Source organism: Pyxicephalus adspersus, chromosome 1 (assembly GCF_032062135.1).
Source record: "Pyxicephalus adspersus chromosome 1, UCB_Pads_2.0, whole genome shotgun sequence".
NCBI lineage: Eukaryota > Metazoa > Chordata > Amphibia > Anura > Pyxicephalidae > Pyxicephalus > Pyxicephalus adspersus.
The window spans coordinates 158,355,710-158,380,571 of record NC_092858.1 but is presented as its reverse complement, the minus strand read 5'-3'; the positions used below and the strand labels follow the sequence as shown (position 1 = coordinate 158,380,571).

Genomic DNA, 24,862 nt, shown 5'->3' with positions numbered 1-24,862 from the left:
ATTTTTAGTTAAAGTTTTATTAGGCAATAGATCTGTTTTGTAATTAAACACTAAAGTTTGAAGGGTTGTGGTATATAGTCATAGGGTCACTGCTCCCTTCTCTTAGGACTCTTAACCACAGTGGTGATGCCTATCCTGAGCTGCCCTTACCTATAAGTAAAATGGCACTTTTGGGTGTACCCAATCCTGGGCAGTTGGGTAAGATTCTGAAGAACACACCCTGATATTTTATTAAGTCAAATGATACATTTAGTGTACTATTATATATCCCTTCCAAGGCTTTGCTCTCTTCAGTCAATGTTGCCATGATTTTCATTGCCTAATCTCTTCAGAACTGTATATCTACACCGCCTAGCCAAAAAAAGTCACACACATCTTTTATTGCATTGGACCACCCTTAGCTTTGAATACGGTGTGCATTTGTCATGGTATTGTTTTGTTAATCTTATGCAATTTCATAGTGTTCATTTGCATCCAGAGTTGCATTAGTTTTTTGTTAAGATGATAGAGATGATGAGCACATCCCAAAGATTCTCAAAGGAGCTAAGGATTGGACTATGTAGTGGCCAGTCCATGTGTGAAAATGAATATCTCATGCTCCCTGAACCACTCTTTCCTAATTGGAGCCCACTGAATGCTGGCACTGTCATCTTGGAATATGTCTGAGCCTCAAGGGAGGAAAAAATGTATTGGTAGAAAAACCTTGTCATTCAGTATAATCAGGTGACCTCAATTTTTTGGGCACAAAATGTTCATGAACCTATACCTGACCAAATATAGCAACCCCCGATCATAACACTGCCCTATAGGCTTGGGTACATAATTTTGGCAAGGCAATGTGTGAGAAATGTAATAGAGACAAAAAAACTATAAAAAGTGTGAAAGAGTAAGTCCAGTACTATTAACGTGTAAATTTCAATATATTTACAGAAATCTAGAGAAATAACTCTTCTTTTCTCTATTTACCTTTCATTTTCCTTCCTTACCTCTATTTACCTTCATTTTCTTGTATGGTACAATACAAGGACATCACAGTCAGTTCTCATTTCAGTAATTTAAAAACAAGGCAAAAAGACTTGACTACAGACATGACTTTGTAAAATAATTATTGTTTTGGCTATTTGTCTTCAAAAATATGTATACTTGGATTAAAATGGACACAAGCCAATTAAGTAAATGAGACCAAACCTGAACACTTTGTTTTTTAGGTGGTGTCACAAGTTGCTCTGATGGGACTAGCAACAGAGATAGTTTCAGACTTGATGATGACGGTCCTTATACCGGACCATTTTGTGGTCGAGCAAGAGTTCATACTGATTTTACTCCTAGCCCTTATGACAGCGATTCACTAAAAATCAAGGTAATGCAATTTGCAGGTTTGCTATTTTGGAATATAATTGTACAAGTATATATTCAGTATATTCATTATCAATGGCCATTTTCTATGTGTTTTTCAGAAAGGAGACATCATAGACATTATTTACAAAACACCCATGGGCATTTGGACTGGTATGCTGAATAACAAAATTGGCAACTTTAAATTCATATATGTTGACATTATTTTGGAAGAAGAAGCCCCTGTACCAAGGAAGATAGTGAGAAGGAAAAGTAAGCGGCCAAGGCCCAAAACTTTACAAGAACTTCTGGAAAGGTTCAACCTACAGGTGAGCAACATAAAATAATTACCAGGATACCATTTTATCATACCAATTCCATAATGAGATATTCTTCTTTCAGTACCATATGCATATATCCTTACACTTAACCTCCAGCCTAAACTATGCCTTAAAGCTGAACTTTATGAACATATTTTTCCCTTGCAATGGGTTCCCTTTGACACTGCAAGAGTTGATAGCTTGCTTTTACCAATGGATGATAGAACTGTAAAACCTACCTTACTCCTTGCTCCTGTAGTTGTTCTCTTCTCCACTGTCTGATGCTCCAGTATATGATTGGGGTCTCAGAAGTAATTCTGTACAGTGCAAGGTAGGTCAGCAGTCAGACTGGTGGTTGTAAGTGAGGAGCAAGGTAAGGTTTACTCAAGTTTTGTCATCCTCTAGATGAAACTTGCAATGGGACCTATTTTAGTGGTAAAAACTTTTTGCCTTGGGTTCAGCTTTAAGATATGTAGCACTCACTCTGGTTGGAGTGGCTGGTGTGGGTTCAACCCGGTGGTGGAAAAGACAAATCTGGCTTAGTATCTCTTTCAGGTGTAGATATTTAATAAAAGGTCTTATCTTGGCACAATAGAACAACATAACGAATAGTCTTTATGTAGTTGAGAACAGAATAGTGGGGTCAAGTAGTTTAGCAAAATAAAAAATGGACACAGCTCCCACCACACATTCTTTAAAATTCTGTATGTTGTCAGCCCGCAAACTGACTTAGGATCCAAGTGCATTCCTGGCACATTAACAGATATTCTGTACTTGCACTGCCTTTAGGGATACAAGATGCATACATGAACATGCATTGCAGAGGTGTGCATATTTTTCTTTAAATGTTGCAATAACACATCTCAAAATGTAAAAAAAAAGTATTTGTACTAATTTATATTTAAGTTTTTTTTAAAACTTTGATGTACTCTTAAGAAACTTGGTGTGAAGTCAGGTATATGATAGGATACAAAATGTCTCAGACCCCCGACTTATCGAAAGAAGGGGTCATCCAAATCTTTCATATGGCAGCCAGTTATAGTAAACAGTAATAATGTTCTAATGACTGGCACAAGTGACCAGTGACCAGTTCTTTTTAATGTCCTATTTGTTTCATGTTTACATTACCAACTATGGAACTCTAATATAACTGAACAAATTACCTGCTTTAATAAAAGTAGCTCATATGGAACACATCTGAGGCATCCAAAACAACCAGTCAGGTATTTTTTATGGCATTATGAGCAACTAGAAAGCCCTTTGCAAATAATTGTTTCCAGCTTATAAAGTTTTGCTCTGTTGTCCTTTTTTCACAGGAATATATGTCGAGCCTGCTACTGAATGGATATGAGACACTAGATGATCTGAAGGACATAAAGGAGAGCCACCTCTGTGAGCTGAACATTACAAATCCAGAAGAAATAATGAGGTTTCTGGTCGCCATTGAGAACCTACAAGATCCTGAATGTGAGTGTCCCCTCATAGCCTGTCATGGCATGGAAGTTTAATTCAGGCTGGGTGTAGTGTATGGTGGTATACAATATTCAGCTTAATTCCAAATGCCTGTACTGGCAGGAAAGCAGATACATTTAGGCAAGGTGAGACCTAGGGTAACTAAATTAAGGTACAGACAAATTGATTATACATGAAGGTGTATGATAACCCTCTTTTAAAGCTGAACTAAACCCATTGATACCAGTCCTCCTTTCGTCGCCTCCAATTTCTCCCTGTTTTCCTTCAGTATTCGAGTCTTCAACCATCTTGATTGGCCAGCCAAGATGGCATTCAGGACCTAAAGGGTAAAGAAGTATTTGTTAATTTATCACAATAATAACAGCAACATCAAACAGCTTCAATGATTACAGGATAAATGTGCAGCACCAGTTTTGGTGTCAGTCAGTTTTTGGGTGTGAAAACTTCTAAAAGAAAAAACAATATTTAATTATTATAATATTAAAGGGTTTTAGTCTTAGCTTTGAAAGACTCCTTTTTTTTCTATCCCCAGTCTACTAAAAAGTTACTTTTGCTGTTTGTTCAGAGAAATATAAAAACATAATATTTTAATTGGACCCTTTAAGAAACAATTTCACCAAAATGAATAAAGTAGAGCATTGACAGTATAGTAAATGCCCACAGCTTATTTTTTTTAAATCCACTTAAAAAAGAAAAAAACCTTTAAAAGTCTTGTAAAGTTCCCTTGTCCCATATCACTTACTTAACAGCAAAGAAGTACTATGAGCAGCTTCTCAATTTAAACATATCATTTTTAGTTGTGGCTTGAATTATTTTTGCTGCAGGCTGTCGGACAGAACATACTCAAATTATTTTATGCATTTAATAGAGATTGTTACAAAAAATACATATGCAACAATTTCTTCTGTCTTTCACAGGAGTACATGGAAGACAAAACTGGCACTTTACTTTGAAAATATAAACAGGATTAGTAATTAGGTCAAAACTGCCAGGGAGACTCAGGTAATCCTGTGCCAGTGAATGTAAGGAAAGGCAACTGGGTAGATATATGGGACAAATGTGTAGATTTTCACCTACAATTGTCAGTATTATTATTCTCTTTTGATATTTTTTTTAAAGTTTGTTTACTTTCAAAGAGACAAAAACAAAAACGTTTTTAGCTGAATTCAAAGGAGGTTTGAAATGTAGACCTGTGTCACAGTCACAGAAATAAAAAGAGAACTACCACTAATTGTAGTTTTAAAAGAGAACTCCATGAAAGACCACCTCAAAGTGACCGGCCAATTGTTATTTTGTATTTTTGTCTATATATGTGAAAAGGTTGGTTGCAAAAAAAAAATATCCTTTAGGACCATGGACCTTCACCATACCCACCAACCCTTAGGGCACAACGCTTCACTTTGCATGGTACACTTCCTTTAGCACACAGAAATTTATTGCTACTATAAAAGTGGTAGCTGTTTATGTTTGGCCCCCAAGCCAAAAGATTCCAGGCCTTCCCTAAATTAATATGGCATCAGCCTTGTTTTTTTAGGGGAATAACTAATGATGTGTGATGTTTATTTGAACAGGTGGACAAGAGCCTGATAAAGAAGTGGCACCCATGACACTCAGCCCTGACATTTCCAAAAACACAAATGAACTTAATGACTGTCCCCGGGATTCAGGATGCTACATCACATTGGATAATTCCGAAAACAGCAAAGAGGATATTGACTCAGAGAAATTATGTGAAGATGTACAGAAAATTACTATCACAGAATTCCCCTAAATTGGAAACCACCTGAACCAAAACTGCACTGCTTGATAAACAAAACATTCAAAGTATACAGTACCAGGAGAATAACTTCATGGTATTACAGTATTTATTAACAATGTAGAAATATCTATGGACATTCCACAAGTTGCACAGCTTTATCGTTGGAATTTCAGCAGACTAAGAAGAGACAATGAAGAATCATTGACACTGACACTGCAAATGTTCTTCCATTTTTCTGCACAGAAACAATTTGCAGTTGTAGCTTGTTGAGCTTGTAACCTTATACTGTCTTCTGCAGTCATTGTAAATGACTCCATGAGTTAGGTCGGTTTTGATAGCTGTAGCATACAAGTGCGCTGGAACTCATTTAAATGTCATTGAACACAATTCTAAGGCTCACCTATGTTACAACACATTTCTAGATTATTTCTAATAATCAGTCCAATGTAAAAGTGTCTCTTGGCAAGATTTAGGTTTAGTCTACACGGACTGTTTCCCCAGCGCTAAACCTGAGGCTTTTAAAGCCCTTGTTTGAAATTCCCATGCATTACATTGGGTTAATCTACACTAGGACATTACCTTGAGGCACGTTTATGACATTTATCTTAAACGTTGCTTGCAAAGTTTAAAAAATTAAAACGCTTCCATTGATTTCAATTTGACGTTTTCCTGCGGTTTCTCTCATTTTTGAGCACCCAATATGCAAATTAGTTAAAACCCGTGAAAATGCGGCATAGGCGTTTTCCAGCATTTAAAGGCAAGATTTAAAACGCTAATAACAGTGGATAAAAACGCATATAAACAAAAGTTTACCCAGGATTAGTTGTTTATGTTCTTTAGGATCTTGATGATAGGAGTGTGGCATCACCCTCACCTAGGTACCACGGTAAAAAGATGGAGGTCAGAAGTATATAAGTATTTTTTTTTCTTTACAGATACAATTAGCAAGCAGGGGAAGGGGTTTAGAACCTTATACACAGAACTTGCATTTCACATTTTAGGTACAGCTGGGGAAAAGGTGTTGCAATAGTCATTCTGTATCCCCGGTGTTTTCTTGCTACCATAGTTCACAAAGAGTTAAGTAGTCATTAGATGAAAGCCAGGTCCTATATTGTCTGTGCAGGTTGTTGCATGAGACTGGATTTAAAAACTGTCATTTCAGTCCAAACATATGATATTACACCTTTATGTTCTTGCTCAGTGACTGAATAGGTACTGAAAACATGATGCAAAGTGCAAATGCCAGCCAGTCCTTGGTAGACAACCATTCAGGAACAAAAAGGTGCTGTAACATGCAGTCCATTCTACATACCATACACAAAACTTGTTAGATCCATGAGACAGAAGGTTCTGGTCCCATAGGTATTAAGTTGTATTTTGGCGAATGGCGGCAAGTTTGTGCCAATAGTAAATGTGAGAAAAAATGAACTTGTGCCAGATTCTTATAGTAGCTCTGCCCTAGGACTTTGTAGTAGCTTAACCTTGAAAGTTATTGCCAGTCTATAGAAAGAAGAAAATAGTGATTATTGTGACTAGCTATAAATAACATAGATATCTATTTTTCATGTAGAGGCAAGCTAACATACAGCTGTATACATAACTTCAGATTTAAACCCAATCTAATAAAATAACAAAACTCTCATCTTCTACAAACATGGAACAGTATCAAAGGCCTTAAACCAAGTGCAATTTATTTCCATTTCCCATTTTTATTGTCTGTATAAAAATGAACTCAGCATTCCTACATCTTCTTTTTATTCCTTTATTCTATCTAACTTTTGTATTAGACCTTCTTATGCTAGCTGATCATGCTCGGTAGGTTGGATCAGACTGGAGCTGTAAATAATGCTTCTTATTTGGTATTGTGTAAATATTTTTTATTGTTTGTATGTGGCAATACCAAGAATTCTTTTTCTACATCCTTAATTGTGTTTATCATTGTCTTGGAATTGTAGTGGAATACAAAATCTCTGTATGTGTATTTTTAGATTAAAAGGTACTGACTTGTTCTACTAATGTTTTTTCCTAAACAAATTGTATTGTTTGCTGGACACAGCGGGATAACGTCAGACAAAGTCAACCTAACCCTGCTGGGTTTTCTGGGAACTAAAAGATGGAAACCCTAGGGTCAGTAGGTAGTGGCTGTTACTTCTGCACAGGATAAGATCACCCCTATAGCATTCATGATAAAAGAGATCCAGTCACCATATTTGTACTCCTTTTCCCTATGACAGGCCTAAATAGACACAGACACTATGCCTGTGCAGAGCACTTTAACCCCCCTAGCGGTAATCCTGAGTGTGACTCGGGGTTGATTTTACCTGCAAATAGCAGTAATCCTGAGTCACACTCGGGGTAGCTTTAACGTAAAAAAAAAACCACTTACCTTGCTCCGTTGTCATTCCCCGTCGTCCTGCTGGTCCTCGCAAGTCCTGGGGACACGTCCGTCTTCTTCAATCTTCAGCTGCGCAATGCAGAGGCGAGATCTACTGGGCTTCCCGGTGACATTGATGCATGCGTCGGTGCGGGCGGGTGGATCAGCGGGAAATTCAAATAATTTTGGATTGGATTTAATATAAAATAGCTGTATTTAGTCCAATATAAAGAAATTTTTATATAATATATATGTATATATCTATATATATATATATATATATATATATATATATATATATACATATATATCCTACCGTACACTTACATTACACATTTAAATAGTTTTTTTTAACAGATTTTTGTTTTTTTATTTAAAGTTTATTAAAAAATTTATTAAATACTGGACATATTTCAGGGAGTTATACCGAAGAATTATAGCCTACAATGTAAATAAATTTCCATGCAAAAACAGTAACGCTTTTCGCATGTAAATGTGGATGGAATTAGAACGCTAGGGAGGGTAAAGAGGCACTGTCACTTTGCCCTGCATCATGGACAAGGTTGCAGTGTTTCTTTACGCTCATTGGAAGTGGTGGGTAGTGTTACATTCCTTCCAATTTAAGAAGAAAAAATAGCGATCATTCAAGGTGTTCAATGACATCTTTGCCTTGAGAGCTGGATGACCTTGTCTAGAAACTGATATTGTCTTGAAGTTAAAGAAAAAAAGATATAGTTTCTTCAAAAGCTTTTTAGTTTCCATTTCTTTTAAAACGTCTTACAAGTATTCCTACAGAAATCTCAAGAATACAACACACAGAACATATTGTATATCTAGGAATGTACAAGGACATGTCTAATAAGAATGCAGAGACATAAAATAAAAATAGTAAGAAAATGCTTTTTACCAGATTCCAAACTTCATCTTTATTCCATTAGTTTTTAGCAAATGTATAAATTATAGTCAGTATACAATACTTCTTTCTTGCTTCTCTTCTTACCATCATGCCAGAAAAGCTTTGAACAGGAGCAGCAGAAGCCATAAATCTATTACTGTATCACCTTCTATCAGAGCAGCATGCCATGTGATTTCCTCATCTCTGAGCGCCATCTGCAGGATTCTACACAATATAGCAACTCATTTAAACAAAATATTCGAGTCAATTCTGTCTGTCCCAAAGTGGCACTGCAAAGTGATTAAATTGCATCAGTTAAAATACATTATTTTTATTAGGCAATATTTATATAGTGCCAACATTTTATGCAGTGTTTTCCGTGATCATATCACTAATTGTCCCTCAAAGGGGCTCACAATCTATTGTGTAAACTTAATCACTAAACATGCAAATATGTTTAACATTTTAATGATATTTGAAAACAAAAAAAAAATTGCAATCAAGCAGGTCCCTTATCGAAAGGCATCTTGTATTGCATAAATATCCTTACCTGACTGCAATTTTTTTAAATATACTCACCTATTCCTGCTCTTCTTCTCCTCTTCCTTCAGCCATCTTGATTGGATAATGTAACCCCTCCACAGAGGAGCAAGGGATCATTCAGTCCTGGCAGCAGCAGAGGAAGCCGTGCTGGGCATTTGTGCTACTTTAAAAATCTGTGACCAGGTGGGACTTTGAAGAGGGAATAAGATGAGGGACAGATGAGTATAAACAAGGTTTAGTTCTGCTTTAATGATTATTTTTTAAGCAATGCAAATTTAGCAAAATTCTAAAAGAAAGATCCAAGTGTCAGTTCTAAAATAAAAGTTATCATTGTGGAAATGTGGTGATATTTCCGCGCTGTACCACTGAAAGCTGTACTTTGTTGTGCGAGTGATTTCTAGAAAAAGATGAAATCCCCTATTTGTCACCACACTGAGAAGTGACGCAGTAATTACATTCAGCTCCAAAGTCACACAGGTGTTTCTCTCTATAGAGCCCTGCACATAAGTCAGATACACGTCAGATCATTGTCGCTTCTTTCGTGATCGTTTCCAGTAAAACGCCATTCTGTTCTATAGAAAGCAGAGGGGGGAGGACAAGCAAGTGGCACCCTGTTATGCTGTGTTTTCTAAGGAAGCACAGCACTTCTGTTCATCAATCTGCCGGGCCAGACTACTCACACAAGGTTTTTGCTTGAGATTTGCATGACTGTTCACCTTGGATGACAATCATTTATAAAGCGTGTATGAAGCTTAAGACAGATTTTTTTAATAGATTAACGCCCTGAGCGGTAACCCCCAGTCACAGAAAAAAAGAGGCTGGAAGAGGTAACCCCGAGTCACACTCAGGGTAGCCAAACCTATGGAAAATGATAGAAATAAATAAATTGTATCCCTCCTGATCCACCGGCGTCCTCCATCGTCCTTCGGGTCTTCTTTCTTCCTCTGTCTGGCGTTCTCAGCACTCGATGAGTCACTGGGGAGTTCCTGGTGACGTCGGTGCGTGCAGACGTTCCGTTCGGGGCGGAAAATTCAAATCTATTTCAGTTGCATTCAATGCAAACTAACTGTATTTAGTGCAATACAGTAGATATATATGTGTAAAAGTGGTACATTGTCTTTCATGAAAATTTAATTTACAGTATACCATATTAGTATGAGTATAATATTTATTTTTTTAAAAATTAAAAAAATATATATATATATTTTTTAAATTTATTTCTTCAATTTATTATTTTGACATGATTTATCCAGGTTTGGTGATCACCCAGGTTCTCCCACGATAGGCCCTGATTTATCAAAGCTCTCCAAGGCTGGAGAGGACACACTTTCATCAGTGAAGCTGGGTGATCTGGAATAGATCTGGTCCAGTACTGAAAACATTTGATAACATATAGCAAATGACTTTTAGGAACTCCATTCCAGGTCCAACACCCGGCTTCATTGATGAAAGTGTATCCTCTCCATCCTTGGAGAGCTTTGATAAATCAGGGCCAAAGTCTATCTTCTCCAGTTTTGGAGAGTGTTGACACATTATGCCCACAGTTTCTTGAGCCATACATATGTCAAATAATATGTCAAGTTACCGCTTCCTCTCAAATCTGCAACCTTCTTGATAACAATGTGATCACAAGATAATCAAACATCCCAGGACTGGTGTTTCACAACCACAAAATTCAATTAATTGACTTGGTGATCTTGGTATGATGGTTTTAGTTCAGGTACTTCCTGTTACAGGGTGACAACCTTCTGTCTTTGTCTCCTAATTGTGGTTGTGTCACCTTGTTACACGATCTTCTAACGGAGAATCAAGTGACTGTTTGTACATACATCACACAGGAATAACTCTCTGTGACACCATAAAGCTTTTCATCTTGACAAATTCATTGCTACTTCATTACAGAGCAAACATGTAGAAGGAAGTAGCTGCATAAAATCAGCTGTTTTGAGATACCAAAAATGATATGTCTTAATAAAAAAGATTATAGTAGATGTACTTTACAAAAACGAAATGTCATTCAGTTAAAATTTAAAGAGATTTCATCATTGTGGTCCTAGCTCAGACCATCCTGGTTCAACCACGCTTATTTAACCACAATGCACATAGTACTACACAACACTGTCCACATTTGGTACAGAAAGTGACACCACTAGATTCTGTATATAGTTTGGAAACAGATATATATGTGGGGCACCACTATTTGCTTAATTCTGGGTCTCCTTTTTAGTAGCACCACATATTGTTTCCCAGTGCAAGTTTACACGTCATATCTGACCTGACTGAAATAATTGCCAAGCTAGATAGGCTTATCAGATAAGCACGTCTTGAGAAAAGCATTAGGACAGCCATTGCATTGTAAAGCTTTGTACATACGTCAGTTGATTCTTGTACAACATGTCAGATTAATGAATGACTGATCAGGAACGACCCCTGTGCTATTTAATAGTGGGCAGGACAGTAGGGTGTCGCTCACTTGCCCTCTTGTCTTCCCTCTCTATTGAACAAAATAGTGCTGTGTGTACAGAAATTATTTGTTTATCATTAACTGGAAACAATCACGAAAGATCATTTCCAGTAACAATCATCTGACTTCCACTGGTCTTCTGTGGCTAAATGTGGGCTGTAACTTTGACACAGCAGCTTGCATTCTTTTTTTCTTCTTTTCAAGTTACTCACCCAGGACACAGATATGAAATGTCAGAGAAAAGTCAGAAATCTGTTATCAGTATAAATGGTTACTAAAAATACTGAAGCCAGAAGGTCAATGTAACAGCCTGACAACTAGCATATTTAGATGACCACTAGAGGGAGCAATTTACAAATGTGTGTAAGCTCCTAGACCAGAGTTCCTCAACTTTTTTATACTCCCCATGAAACAAATTTTGGGTCTTAGGGAACGCCTATATAACAAAAACTAGAACTTTTAAAGATATGAGGCCTGATTTATTAAAGCTCCACATGGCAGGAGAGAATACACCTTCAGCAGTGAAGCTGGATGATCCAGCAAACCTGGAATGGATTTCTTAAAAGTAATTTGCTATTAGTTAGCAAATGTTTTCAATCCTGGACAAAATCCATTCCAGTTTTGCTGGATCGCCCAGCTTCATGGCTTTATGGCGGTTATGCCCCGATGGGTAATGGGAAAGTGCTGGTAATCTGGTAATATACAAAATATATTCTCATGCTAACAATTTTATGTTTCTTCATATTATAATGTATCACGGATGTTTGGTTAGAGGAAATGACAATGGGCCCTCCCTGGGGTAAACTGAGTCGTGTGATTTTGCTGATAGAACTGTTACTGTTTTGGACCATTGTACGCATCCAATAAAGATAAGTACTAACTTTTAATTAACTTGCCTGGCGGTATTCCCAAGTATAGTTCGGGGTTAGTTTCTAGTACCAAAAGTGGTACCAACCAAACTATGGGTGGCATTGTAAAAGGTTTTCCTGGTCCCCTCAAGCTTGCGGCCTCCTCTGGTGATGCCCACCTGGCACCTGTGTCCCTTGGCCCCACGTCCGCGGCATGATCAATGGGACGTGTGAGCAGGTATAGGGAATAGGCCCACCGGTGATTTCATTACCTATATAGCGCCATCATATTACGCAGCACTTTACAAAGTCTATAGTAATGGCATAAAATGTCCCTCCAAAGAGCGCACAATCTAATATCCTACCATAGTCATTACCACAGTTGAAAGACAGTTTGGAGGGGAAGCCAAATAACCTAACTTCATGTTTTTGGGATGTGGGAGGAAACCCACAGGAACATGGGGAGAATATACAAACTCCATGCAGATAGCTTCTTGGCCGAGATGCGAACCTGGGACCCAGCCCTGCAAAGGCCAGAATTCTTGCCATTGAGTCATGTAAGATGCTACATGTAACGTCCCAATCGAGGAAAGGCTAACGACAAAAACGGGGCTCTACTGTTTTGATCCAACTCCTAATCCCACATCTGGGGTAACTTTATGACCACCTAGAGTAGAATAGGTGAAGTGTACGTATCCTGCGCCTTTTCCATGTCAATATTTAATATTGTGCAGAATTAAGATGTCAAACCCTGCAACTAGAACATCTCTTGTTCAGGTGAGTGGCGACAACTCCTATCAAACTTTCCTCACAAGTAAATATTAAAGCTCTGACATTGCCTCTCCTCATCCCACTACCACAAGAGCCAGATTCCCGCCTGCGCAGAAGGCAAATCAGGTGGTAGCCGCGTGCCCGATTGTTAAATCAGGGAGCGCGCATGTGATTGCTAGCTCTGGGAGCGCGCACGTCATGGTTAGTCCCGGGAGCGAGCGGCTAGAAAGAATCGTATTCCCGGCATGCAGTGCGTCTATTGCCGGCTGTGTTATGTACAGTCATCACTGAGCAGCGCAGGAAGCTGCCTGACTTGTATTGGAGGAAGTGAGAGCTCCGGACCGGCTGCTGCTGCTGCTGCTGCTGTATACCATGGCCGGGGAGATGACAATCCTGGGTGAGTGACAGCTGATTGACCTGCTTTGTGGTGAATCACAAGTCCCAGCATTAGGGACACCATATTGGTTACCATAGCTGCACTGACTACACACTACATCTTAATGGTCATGTGTATTGGGGTTTGTGTATGGGACCAATGGGTGTCCGAGTCCATAGAATTCCATTTGTTATAATAGGTGACATCGCATGTTGTCACGGTATTTAGATGATGCTACTTGTGGTAGGCAATGGGATCACCTGTTGATAGGTGACATGACCACAATGGATGATGTCATTCAAAAGTCCCATCATGGGATAGGAAGTCCCCAGCACAGAGACGGGTGCGCATATGGCACCGGAAAGAGAGAGAGGGCCGGAGACGGGTGCGCATATGGCACCGGAAAGAGAGAGAGGGCCGGAGATGGGTGCGGAGACGGGTGCGCATATGGCACCGGAAAGAGAGAGAGGGCCGGAGATGGGTGCGCATATGGCACCGGAAAGAAAGAGAGGGCCGTACACGGGTGCGCATATGGCACCAGAGAGAGCGAGGGCCAGAGACGGGTGCGCATATGGCACCGGAGAGAGCGAGGGCCAGAGACGGGTGCGCATATGGCACCGGAGAGAGAGAGGGCCGGAGACGGGTGCGCATATGGCACCGGAAAGAGAGAGAGGGCCGGAGACGGGTGCGCGTATGGCACCGGAAAGAGAGAGAGGGCCGGGTCCGGAGACCGGGGGCGCATATGGCACCGGAGAGAAGGGTCCGGAGACCGGGGGCGCATATGGCACCGGAGAGAGGGGTCCGGAGACCGGGGCGCATATGGCACCGGAGAGAGGGGTCCGGAGCCTCATTATGTGCCTGTTCATATCAGTGCATTTTATGTTTGTTACAAAATTGTGCGTAACCCCAGTTTTAGTTTGTTACTAGAGCCTGACTTTCCCTGATTGTATGGCTATGTACTACTGACTGCCACCTCTCTGTCCTATAAGAATGCTGTTACTGACCAATGAGACATTGAAATGACATTTACTGAGGTTAAGCCAAGGAGTAATGGATTTGAACTGGAGACTGAATTCATAGCTAAGCCCTGCCATTCCACAATGTTTACATATTCCTGCTAGGGCGATCTAAAATCCGTGGCCTTCTATACATCTCATGCCTGTTTGGGGCAAGTAGTATCCTAATAACTGGAGGTACAGTTATCCCATGCCTAAAAGAAGTTTCTCCTTTCCTGTACTACATTATATCCAACAGCAGGGCCATCATATTCTCCATCAGTGATGCTGAAACATCTTGAAAATATTCTGGAATTACAAATCCAGCTGTTCAAAAGTGTGAGATTCCAAGGAAGCAATTATATTGCTAAGAGGTTGCTTTCCAAATGGTGGAGCAGGAAGCAGTGAAGGTTCTTTATTTGACATTTCTCCATTGCAGCCCTAATAGCAAAAGTGGTGCTAATGCAAACCTCTGCTGTTGAAACTTGCATGTTGATTGGGTGCATTGTAAAAAAAAATGTTGGAAAGACCTAAGCGGGCCTTGTATTGAAAAAAAAAGTAAAGTACAGTGAATAAAGTCTCTTCCCTGCATTAGACATAATAGATTATATAAACTCTCAGGAACATTTACATATTCTTACATGTAACTCTAAAGGGTGTAGTGCTGGGGAAGCACCTCAGGATGTTGCTAAATGGCCAAGGTGGAATTGTCTCTAACATTTTACTAAATGTCTTTTTTCTGTATTCCTATTCCAGGTTCTGCCATTTTGGCCCTTCTTTTAGCTGGATATTTGGCTCAGCAATATTTACCAATGCCAACTCCAAAAGTGATTGGCATTGACCTTGGAACCACATATTGTTCTGTTGGGGTGTTCCATGCTGGCACAGGAGATGTAAAGGTCATAATGGATGATGGTGGTCACCAAAGTATACCAAGCATCGTGTCTTTTACAGTGAAGGATATCCATGCGGGATATGAAGGACTGGAGCTTGCAGATGCCAACCCCCAGAACACTATTTATGATGCCAAAAGATTCATTGGAAAAATCTTTACCCCTGAGGAGCTTGAGAAAGAAAGTGACAGGTATCCATTTACGGTAAGACTGTACAGAGCTCTTCCATTTCATAGGGGAAGTGGTGCATCGGTATAACTTTGTCTTGGAAAAGAGATCCAGGCCAATGAAGGAAATGTTTAAGAATCACTTTACAAGACAACAATATTATCTCCATGTGGTGCTTTATGTGGAAAAAAATGTGGGTCTGTGATGGACACAGATATAGGTGGTACAGTCAGCTAAGGAATTCTTATAAAGTGCTTGTACTCGTGTTCAACAGACAGGTTGGCTGTGTTCACCTTGCGTTAGCAATGACAGTGAAAGGTAAGAAGGTATAGTGTTTAACCCAGATTTTTTTTTAAGCCAGGTGGGAGGAAATTGTAGGTGGGGGCTGCCCCTGTATTGTGATCCAACTCCTCAGTGACCTGAAAACAGCAGGGTGGTTACTGAAAAGTGCCGGGTGCTGCGTCTGGCTAAAGGGGTCTGGGGAGAACACTGAGGTGCAATACATGTCTCTGTTCTGTTCTGCTGATGTAGGCAGCGACCGGAAGGCAATTCAGGCACTGTTTTTTCCAAGTATGTTCTGACACAATAATTAGGAGGATGACCAGCAACCTTTCAGCTATAGGCAGCAGCAAGCAGGCTTCCGTAAGAGCTTTCATGCCATGGTGGTCCAACTGCATATGCGCAGCTCATCGTTTGTTGCCCTGGTTACCCAGCAATCCTGGTTTTCCTTGTGTGTTCCAGGACTGAATGAACTCCTAGCGCCTGACTGGGAGTTAAATCATCCTGGCCTAGCCAGTCATAATACCGTAAAGATCAGAATGTGGTAGAGAATAAAGAAGAAGAAATCACCGCTCACAGTATAATAGTATGTGTTGGTCAGAGGGAAGAATTAAGATCTAAAGGTCATTGGTGTCCCTTAAACTGGCCACAAATTGGGAAATAGGACACAAATTGTTCATTGCTCAAGGAGCCTCAAGCAACCTTTAGATGAAACTTAGTTGAAACCCCCTTTTTTTTCCAGACAAATTTTTTGAGCTAAGTCTCTTAACTGCTTTGGTAAATCGGCACTAATATGTTCAGTGTTTTTCTTTTTACCCAATCTTACCCCTGCTGCGTACTAGAGATTATTTGGGGAACTATGCATAATAAATGGTACTGCAATGCACGACAGCCTACATGGTACACTGCAGCATATATTAGTCTAATGATGTGAATGAGCCATTACTGAATTCTTGGCAGTGTAAAACTCCTGACTGTGTGCTGGATTCTTTGTCTGCAGGTTCTAAACAAAGATGGTGAAGCCGTGTATTCAGTCAAAACCAATGAAACCTTCACTGTCACCCCACATTACATTGGATCTCAACTACTTTTAAAGCTAAAGAAGATGGCGGAGAAGTACCTTGGCATCCCTGTGTCTAAGGCTGTTATTTCAGTACCTGCGGAATTCGATGAAAGACAGCGCAACTATACTGTAAGGGCGGCTAACATGGCTGGTGAGTGATCCTTTTGCTGATTGGATGCAAGAAACAAATCACATTGGTTATCTTCAAATTGTTATAATGTTAAGTTTATGAAACTGTTGCTATGCTGTAAGCCAACTTGGAGCACTCTCTCTCGGCTCCAGTATATCAGCAGGATTACTGTCTGAAGGCACCACTCCATCTTCTGTGCCTCTTCTAACACTGTGGGGGTCATGGAGGTCTTCCAGAAGATAGTGCCATAGCCCTGAAAACTTGTCCATAGTAGAAATAGTTGCTGCCGGTGTTTCTCACAGTTTCAACTTTTGTCAGATTGGCCCTTGCACATTACTGAGTATATTTGAGCTTGTCATGGTATAGCACAGGAGTGTCAAATTCAAATATACAGTGGGCCAAAAATAAAAACTTAGACAAAGTCGGGGTCCAAACTTTTAACTGAAATAGCACCACTACTACAATTCCCTGCGTCTATAAAACAGTCCAATGCAGGGCCACGCATAGGCAGAGAGGCCGCTGGAGTGATGCCAGGAATTGTAGTAGTGGCGCTATTTCAATGCAGCTGCAGGCCAGCTGCAGTTTATATTTAGGATTCCTTTGGGGGCCAAAAAAAAAGGGTGTTGCGGGCCAGATTTTAACACCCCTGGTATAGCAGTATAACTCCAGTGCCTTAGTAGTTGGCACTAGACGCTTGGATTCTATTTCCAAATACATTATCTGTACAAGTAAGAGTAATTTCTCCCTAAAAGTTTACTTTACACATTGTGGTTTTGTATGTGAGTAATTTATCATAACCTGCAAATCTACATGTCACTGTGTTTTCTTTTTCCAGGCGGACGTAAGACACAAATTAAATATTGGAGTAATACCTAGTATTAGCTCCAAGCTTAAAATGAGAAAATATATCTAACGCTGTGCATGCTTCATACTGCCTAGGGGGAACACATTTGGGGGAGTCAGAAATAGTAAGGATCTGGGGGTTCTGGTAGATCATAGACTTAATAACAGCATGCAATGCCAAGCTGCAATATCTAAAGTTTTTTCTAAATATAAAATGGGAATAGACTGCAGAGATGGAGACATAATCCTGCCCTGTACAAAGCATTGGTAAGACCATATCTGGAATTTGCAGTCCAGTTTTGGGCACCAGTTCACAAAAAGGACATTGTGGAAATGGAGAGAGTGCAGAGAAGAGCAACTAAACTAATAAAAGGAATGGAGGAGCTCAGCTATGAGGAGAGATTAGGTGAACTGAATCTGTTCTCCTTTAAGAAGAGACGTATAAGGGGGGATATGATCACACTTTATAAATATTTAAATGCTGCAAATAGGGAACACTCTTCCCAGTTACCCATATATTCACTTTACGGTTTTTGCAAGGAACAAGGGGGAACTTTGCATCTGGACGAAAAGAAGTTTAATCTCCACACAGGGATTCTTCACTGTAAGGTCTGTGAAAATGTTGAATAGACTCCCTCAGGAAGTAGTTTTAGCAATGCGTTATAAAGTTTTAACATACGGACAACAGAGACTGTTGATCAAGGAAACATCTGGATTTTTTTTCCCTGTTGGAGTAATTTGAATCGTGTTTTATCAGATTTTTTTTGCTTTCCCCTGGATCAACTGTGCATATATGGTTCTATATGAAATATGTAGGTTTACATGTTGCTACTGACTTTACTACACGCTTTTTTGCTTTCTTTTTATTATTTATTTATATATATTTTTTTCCTTTATTAAAAATATTGAATTCGGAATATGTAGGTTTCTAGTATGTTTATTGTGCTTGAACTTGATGGACTTATGTCTTTTATCCTTTTCAGGTCTTGATATTTTGCGAGTCATCAATGAACCCACAGCAGCAGCAATGGCTTATGGGTTACATAAAGTTGATGTATTCAATGTCCTTGTAGTTGATCTAGGGGGAGGAACGTTGGATGTATCCCTGTTAAATAAACAAGGAGGAATGTTCCTAACTCGTGCCATGGCAGGTAAGCAGACAAATCCATGATATTTTAAGTATTAATAATTATTACTCTGCGTCTGTAGGCTAGTAGAGTCCTGTAAAGGGTGAACCATAATGTGGTGAAAGTGTAGCACCAATAATTGGGTTAATATGTTTCTGCTTTTTTAACATTGACACACTTCCCTTGTGCTCATGTCATTTAAAGTTGCATGGTACCAGTTTGTAACAAGCTTTATTTTACTTAGTACCAGTTTTATTATGTAAATATTTGAGCTGTTTTACCTGCCAAAGTATTTTATATTTCTGTTCTTGGAGCAGGGAGGAGGAGTGGAGACTTGAGTTTTTTTGTTTTTTTTTTCCCTGCTGCAGTTAGTAATGCTTACAGGTCTTTTCCCTCCCCAAGCCTGTGATTGGACAGTAAAAACATAAACAAAACTACAATATCTGGCACTTTTATATATGAGTGGAGGTCAGCTGTAATTTTACTTCTTGGTTGCAGCTGATAAAAAAAAAAAATGTGGTTTGAAGACGATAATCTCAGTGAACAGCAATAAAGGTGCATGCATTTTTAGTTGAAAATAAAAAACTTTCATCTAAAAAAAAAAGCTGATTTTGGTTTTGGGTGGATTTTATGTCTGAATTTAGAGTAGAATTTAATTCTACCTAGATGATCCCTTTAAGAAATTTCAGATGTCGAGGATCCCCCAGCTAAAACTTTTTAAGTGTGGACATTGGGAAGAATGCACCTTAAATTGATGGTCATTGAGAAGTATCTGTCGGGCATGCTTCCCATCAATCAAAATATTTAGGCAGGGGTTACTTAAGACCTGAACACTTTTTTTTAAAAAGTTCCTCTCGGTGGCAAAAAGGTTAAGAACCTCCGTTCTTGGACCAAAAATCTTTTATTTCTTTTTCTTGGTACCCTAAACAGATTATTGTTGCCAAGCCATTGCCCATAGGATGAGATGGTAATTATCTACATTCCTAGGAACCACTACTGTAGAGTTCCACTGTACTGATGTTGACAAAGGTTATTTGATGATTATACTGAGCTTTATTTTGTGTTTATCTTCACAGGTAACAATAAGCTTGGAGGTCAGGACTTCAATCAGAGATTACTGCAGTACTTATATGACAACATTTACTCGACTTATGGATCATTGCCATCTCGTAAAGAAGAAATCCACAGACTCAGACAGTCTGTGGAAGCCGTCAAGTTGAATCTCACGTTGTATGATTCCTCTTGGGTCCGGGTGCCTTTAACATTACCTGCTCAGTCCACATTGAAGTCAGGAGAGAAGGTCGAAGAAGACCACACCGAGGAGAATATACCCTTGAATCGGGATAACCAAAAAGATGAGAGCAGTGGATTTCAAAAGGTCTTTTTTGAAACTGAGATTTCCAGGAAGCTATTTGAGCTCTTGAATGAGGATTTGTTCAAGAAGATTATGGTGCCCATACAACAGGTATTAGAAGAGGGACACCTTGAGAAGGATGAGGTTGATGAGATTGTTCTCGTTGGCGGATCTACACGTATACCCCGTATTCGGCAAGTCATTAGGGACTTCTTTGGCAAGAAGCCCAACACATCGGTTGACCCAGACCTGGCTGTCGTAACAGGAGTGGCAATACAAGCAGGGATTATGGGAGGCTCATGGCCTCTGCAAGTCAGTGCAATAGAAATACCAAATAGACATTTAAGAAAAACTAACTTTAATTAAAGTTTCTACTGTTCTCTTAAGTCCACGCGTATTCCAGAGAGGTGGCATCCCACCAATTTATTCTGTGTTTAAATCTGATCTTTAAAGATATTTATTTTTTTAAGACTTTGGGGAAAGACTTTCATGGAATGTATTTAAGTTTAGTTGGAGAAAGTCTTCTTTATATTTATGGCGTTTTTATATCTATGGTACATTCCTTAAACACATCGCATACTTGAAAATATATGTAAATATATTTTTGCATTCATAGTCCTGCCGTCCTTTTTTATTTATTTTTTTTTTCCCTCCTCTTTTCTTATTAGTGTATAGAGTTCTCAACAGTGGCATTCGTTTACATAAAATAGATATTAAATTCCAGGAAGTGTTATAAAGTGTTGAGGGTGGCAGTTGTAATGTGCAAGGTTGTTTCTTTCCATAGAAAAACATGGCATTGCTTGAGATCATTTTCTACCTTCATGCCTCCGCTATCCCATGAACTTTCCATGGTCTTTTAAGATCCAGAAGTGTGGGTGCAGATGGTAAATAGTAGACATATGTGATAAATGATACTGTGGACAGAAATGTACCTTATCAGACTTGCCACTCCCAATACTACTTGATTACATAGCAATCCTCTATTATAAAACCCCAGACAATTTATAAGTATAGATGGTTTCACTGGGAAATGTTAGATCCTCTGTCAGGCCTAAATACTCTCATTCCTTCTGCCCTCCTGTCTTAGCCAATACTGAGCCATTATTGTAAATAAATATATTTGTTTTTTATCGTTATGGGAAGAATGTCATCCTTCCAGATTGACACCAATGATCGATTTGGCTATAGTAATTGACCTCAGGGGTCCAAATTGCTCACAGCTCAAGGAACCCCCTGGCAACCTTTGGGGGAACCCTAGCTGAGAAACGCTGCTTTAGAGGGAAATGACAATTTCAGGGTCTCCCTTGTGGGTTCTGCATAGCAATGTATAATGGATGCTATCTAGAATTGATTAGCAGAAAATTTAGTTCCCAGCAAGGGCTTGGTGGTGACCAGCATGTGACATCAGGTCATAATGAGAAAGCTGGTTTGTACAAGCAGTTAATGAATTTGACCTTTAACTGCCTAATCTGTATGGGCATACCGATAAGGCTGCATGCTGATACACAAGCATGTGAGAATAAGATATAAAGCAAAGATAAAAGCTGTTTGGAAAGCTTCACATTAATATGTATACTTCAAAATATTGTATTGTTACATAACCATACCCATTTAATTAATGTGTTGGTGGAAGGGCTGCTTTATGAAATTGAACAATGAATGTGCCTGCTGCAATTCTTTGCACTAGTTTGTTGTTTATCATATTAGCACTTTAGAGCTTTTGTATTGGTGACGCGCGCCCTCATTGCTTCTGCCAGCTCCATCAGAGCCAGCCTAGGATCAGGATTCACCTAGAAAACAATTTTCTCAATACTTGATAATAGTAGTGCAGTAAGGGCAGAGCGGACTTTCTCAAATTTGTTTACATGAGAGAACCCTTTCTATAGTTACTATATCCACAGCTCACAGTATATTAGTGTGGTGGTCAGTGGGAAGAATTCCTCTTACATTGCTGCCCACTGGATAGAATTTCAGCCTTACAGATTACAGTAATCTCTGGGGGATCCTTAGGGTACTTTGGGACTTGGCATTTATGGTCCCAAGGACAAAAAAGGCTTCAGACTAGGAGACCTTTTAATTATTGAGAGGATGGAATACAAGAGAAACCTACAGCAGGTTCTGTTTTCATCAATATGTGTTGGTGATTGTTGATTATTTGATTTTTTTTAATTTGAAAACTCCACTAGGATATAACAGCTTGAATGTGATGTACTGCTTCGTGCAGCCTTGCGTGTTATTAGATAGCCTCAGGCAGTGCAATATGCAACAAGTTATGCCGTTCACATTATATATATGCAGTATAAAGTATTAGATATGGCTTTTTAAAGATCTCATCTGCTATTCAGGCCAATCAGTACCAGATCAGGAAACCCTCAGGGATAAAAATTGGGGGAAGGTAAATCTGGAAGCCAATTATCAGGAAATAAATAGGAGGTAATGCATCAGTTTTCATTGTAATTAAATTGGCAGTTGTTACAAAAGTTAATTTAGTAAATAGGTGTTCAAATATTAGGCAGTTCTGCAGTTCAATTTTTTTTTTTTTTCAATACAACTGTAGAGATGGAAATTTCCCAAACAGGGTTCAGTGGAACCCTAGGAGGTCCTCCAGTGGTTACTAGGGTTCCATGAGCAAATGAGAAGTTTGTGACTCTCAGTTCAGTTTAACTGACACCAGTTAAATATCACCTTTCCAATGGCCAGCCATGTAAGGGTGATATTCTTCCAACAGACCCCCACACCAATGTACTGTGAGCTTTGCATATAGTAATTATAGCAGAGCTTCTCCGAAGACCTGAAAGTTATTTTAAGGGTTCCTTAATTTAAAATGGTGGGGAAAGGCAGCTTTAACCGGACATCCTGCCTGATGCCAGCATTTCTTGTGAAGCATTTCACCCTCTATTTCTGCGTAAAGATAAATATTCTTTACCTGACATCCTAATTATTTTAAACCTGCTCATCAGCTAAATCTACGCAGAAGAAATTCCAGAACCAGTGTTTGTCTAAGCTGTTCCCTAAGTACTTCTGTCTGTCTGTATGCAAACATCTATGTTTGTTACGTGTGTTTGGTCACTGAGATTGGAATCTGCAGCATTCCTATGTACCCTCTCTACATATCCCTTGCAGGCAGGGCTGCACTGTGCAGAGATGTAAAACACCTCTCATCCACTAGATGGTGCTATGCATACGGCTCATATATAAATTGCAATGCAACTAGAACAGCCTTTCTCAATGTTATTTTATAATTACTGTATCCGCAGTACATAAGGGTGGTGATCAGTGGGAAGAATGCATTTTACATTGCTGACCTGTGGGAAGATAGCCGAAAACATCATTGGTGTCAGTTCTGCTAAATTAAGAGGAACACATTGCTTGAGGAACCTTAGGGATCCATAGAACTGGTTGAGAAAACCCTGCACCAATGATGCTGGCACTGGCAAAAAGTATAAAAAAAAGTTGCTTTTTACATCTACTTAAAGACCAACCATAATGACTGTATCAATTTTTCTTTTTTTTTTCACTCTTTGCATATTTTTTTATTGCACCATATGTGTAATTATGTCACAATAAAAATTACCGTCATGGTGAGCTGTTACCAGCAATGATATTGCATAGAAATTGTGCCAAAATAAAAAATAAAAATAAAAAACCCAACTTAAGACTTTTTGTGCCATTCTGTTAAAAAAAAAGGCTTTTCTGCCTGCACAGACTTCAAGATGATAACACTTTATTATGTTTTAGTACAGCCATGTAGCATAATAGTCAGATTATAGGTTTTAAACATGTGAACATCCGGCTCCTGTAGTAATAGTTGGAAGCACCATTCAGCTATTACAAAGATGTATTATGTGTTGGGTTTTGTCAGTGTAAATTTTTATAGGAGGCTTTTGCAAGTCCCAATGCTAATTCCGCAGTAATGGTGATATATGCAGTGTTGTCACTGAACCTTCATGCTTTGTACTGTTATGTCCATGTAGAGAAGAGGCCTACGGAAGTATTAACATTGTACAAAATGTTACTTGTGGTCTTACTCACATTGAGTAGGATTTTTTATGTGTTTGTTTCCCCAGAATCCTAAATTCTATGTGGACAGTAAAGAAAAAAAATGTTATTTTAAAAAGTAGAAATAAAATAATTTAAGAAGCTAATTGTGTGGTTTGTGTGTTTATTTGCCTTTCTGTTGAACACATTTGTAGATTAGGTGTTATATGTGGTGCATAAAGATTTGTTCAGACTGGCAGTGCAGTTATCGCTTCATCATGCAGGAGAAACACTGCAAGTAACGTCTACCCTTGGCTGCCCCATGGAGAATGAATGGGGGTACATTACAGCTCGCTGTCACCTGCTGATTCTTTAAGAACCTGCAGTGTAGTCCTAGTCACCGAACACCTGGCAAGGATTGCTTGCTCCTACCACAGGTCTGTATTTTTTTTAAAGCACAAATCCAGATAAAATTCATTTTGGTTTGGTTAAAGCAGGGAGGACTAATGGCCCACCTAGGGTTAAGACACATGCAATAAGGCACTCTGTTCATTTGAGTGGGCTGATTTATACACAAAAGCATTTTTTCATGGTCCTTGTATTATACCCCAGCTGTCCAGTGCCCATGTATTGTGACCCAACTTTTCAGTAACAAAAACAACCGGGTGGTCACTGAGAAGTGCCAGATGGTGCATCCAGCTAAGAAGGGAAATATTGCATCTTACATACCAAGAAGCCTATTTATTCAGGTACCGTCCAGCCAAGTATAAAATAGGCTGTTTCAGGGAGCATGCAAAAAATTTCCCAAACAAATGTTGGTCTATAATATTTTTACATTTCCACTTGGCTTCGAGCCTTTGTATAACTCTGTGTT

The 24,862-nt window shown here is 39.2% G+C and overlaps 2 protein-coding genes across 6 annotated transcripts in view; both read left to right on the top strand.

Annotated features, from left to right (window-relative positions):
• The window catches only part of SAMSN1 (SAM domain, SH3 domain and nuclear localization signals 1), a 59,252-nt gene extending 52,349 nt beyond the window's left edge, over positions 1-6,903 (top strand). For all 5 annotated transcript variants that reach the window (XM_072432020.1, XM_072432028.1, XM_072432034.1 and 2 more), the window contains 4 exons: positions 1,209-1,360; positions 1,458-1,664; positions 2,972-3,122; positions 4,700-6,903. In XM_072432020.1, coding sequence (XP_072288121.1) covers positions 1,209-1,360; positions 1,458-1,664; positions 2,972-3,122; positions 4,700-4,899 — 710 coding nt within the window. In that variant the 3' untranslated portion in view covers positions 4,900-6,903. The remainder of the gene's footprint in view (positions 1-1,208; positions 1,361-1,457; positions 1,665-2,971; positions 3,123-4,699) is intronic.
• Positions 6,904-13,024: 6,121 nt separating this feature from the next.
• On the top strand, positions 13,025-24,155 carry HSPA13 (heat shock protein family A (Hsp70) member 13). Its single transcript, XM_072432011.1, has 5 exons — positions 13,025-13,179; positions 14,910-15,250; positions 16,494-16,707; positions 18,513-18,680; positions 19,733-24,155. The coding sequence occupies exons 1-5, from the start codon at positions 13,155-13,157 to the stop codon at positions 20,374-20,376; spliced, it is 1,392 nt and encodes a 463-aa protein (XP_072288112.1). The 5' UTR covers positions 13,025-13,154; the 3' UTR covers positions 20,377-24,155.
• The last annotated feature ends 707 nt before the right edge of the window (positions 24,156-24,862 follow it).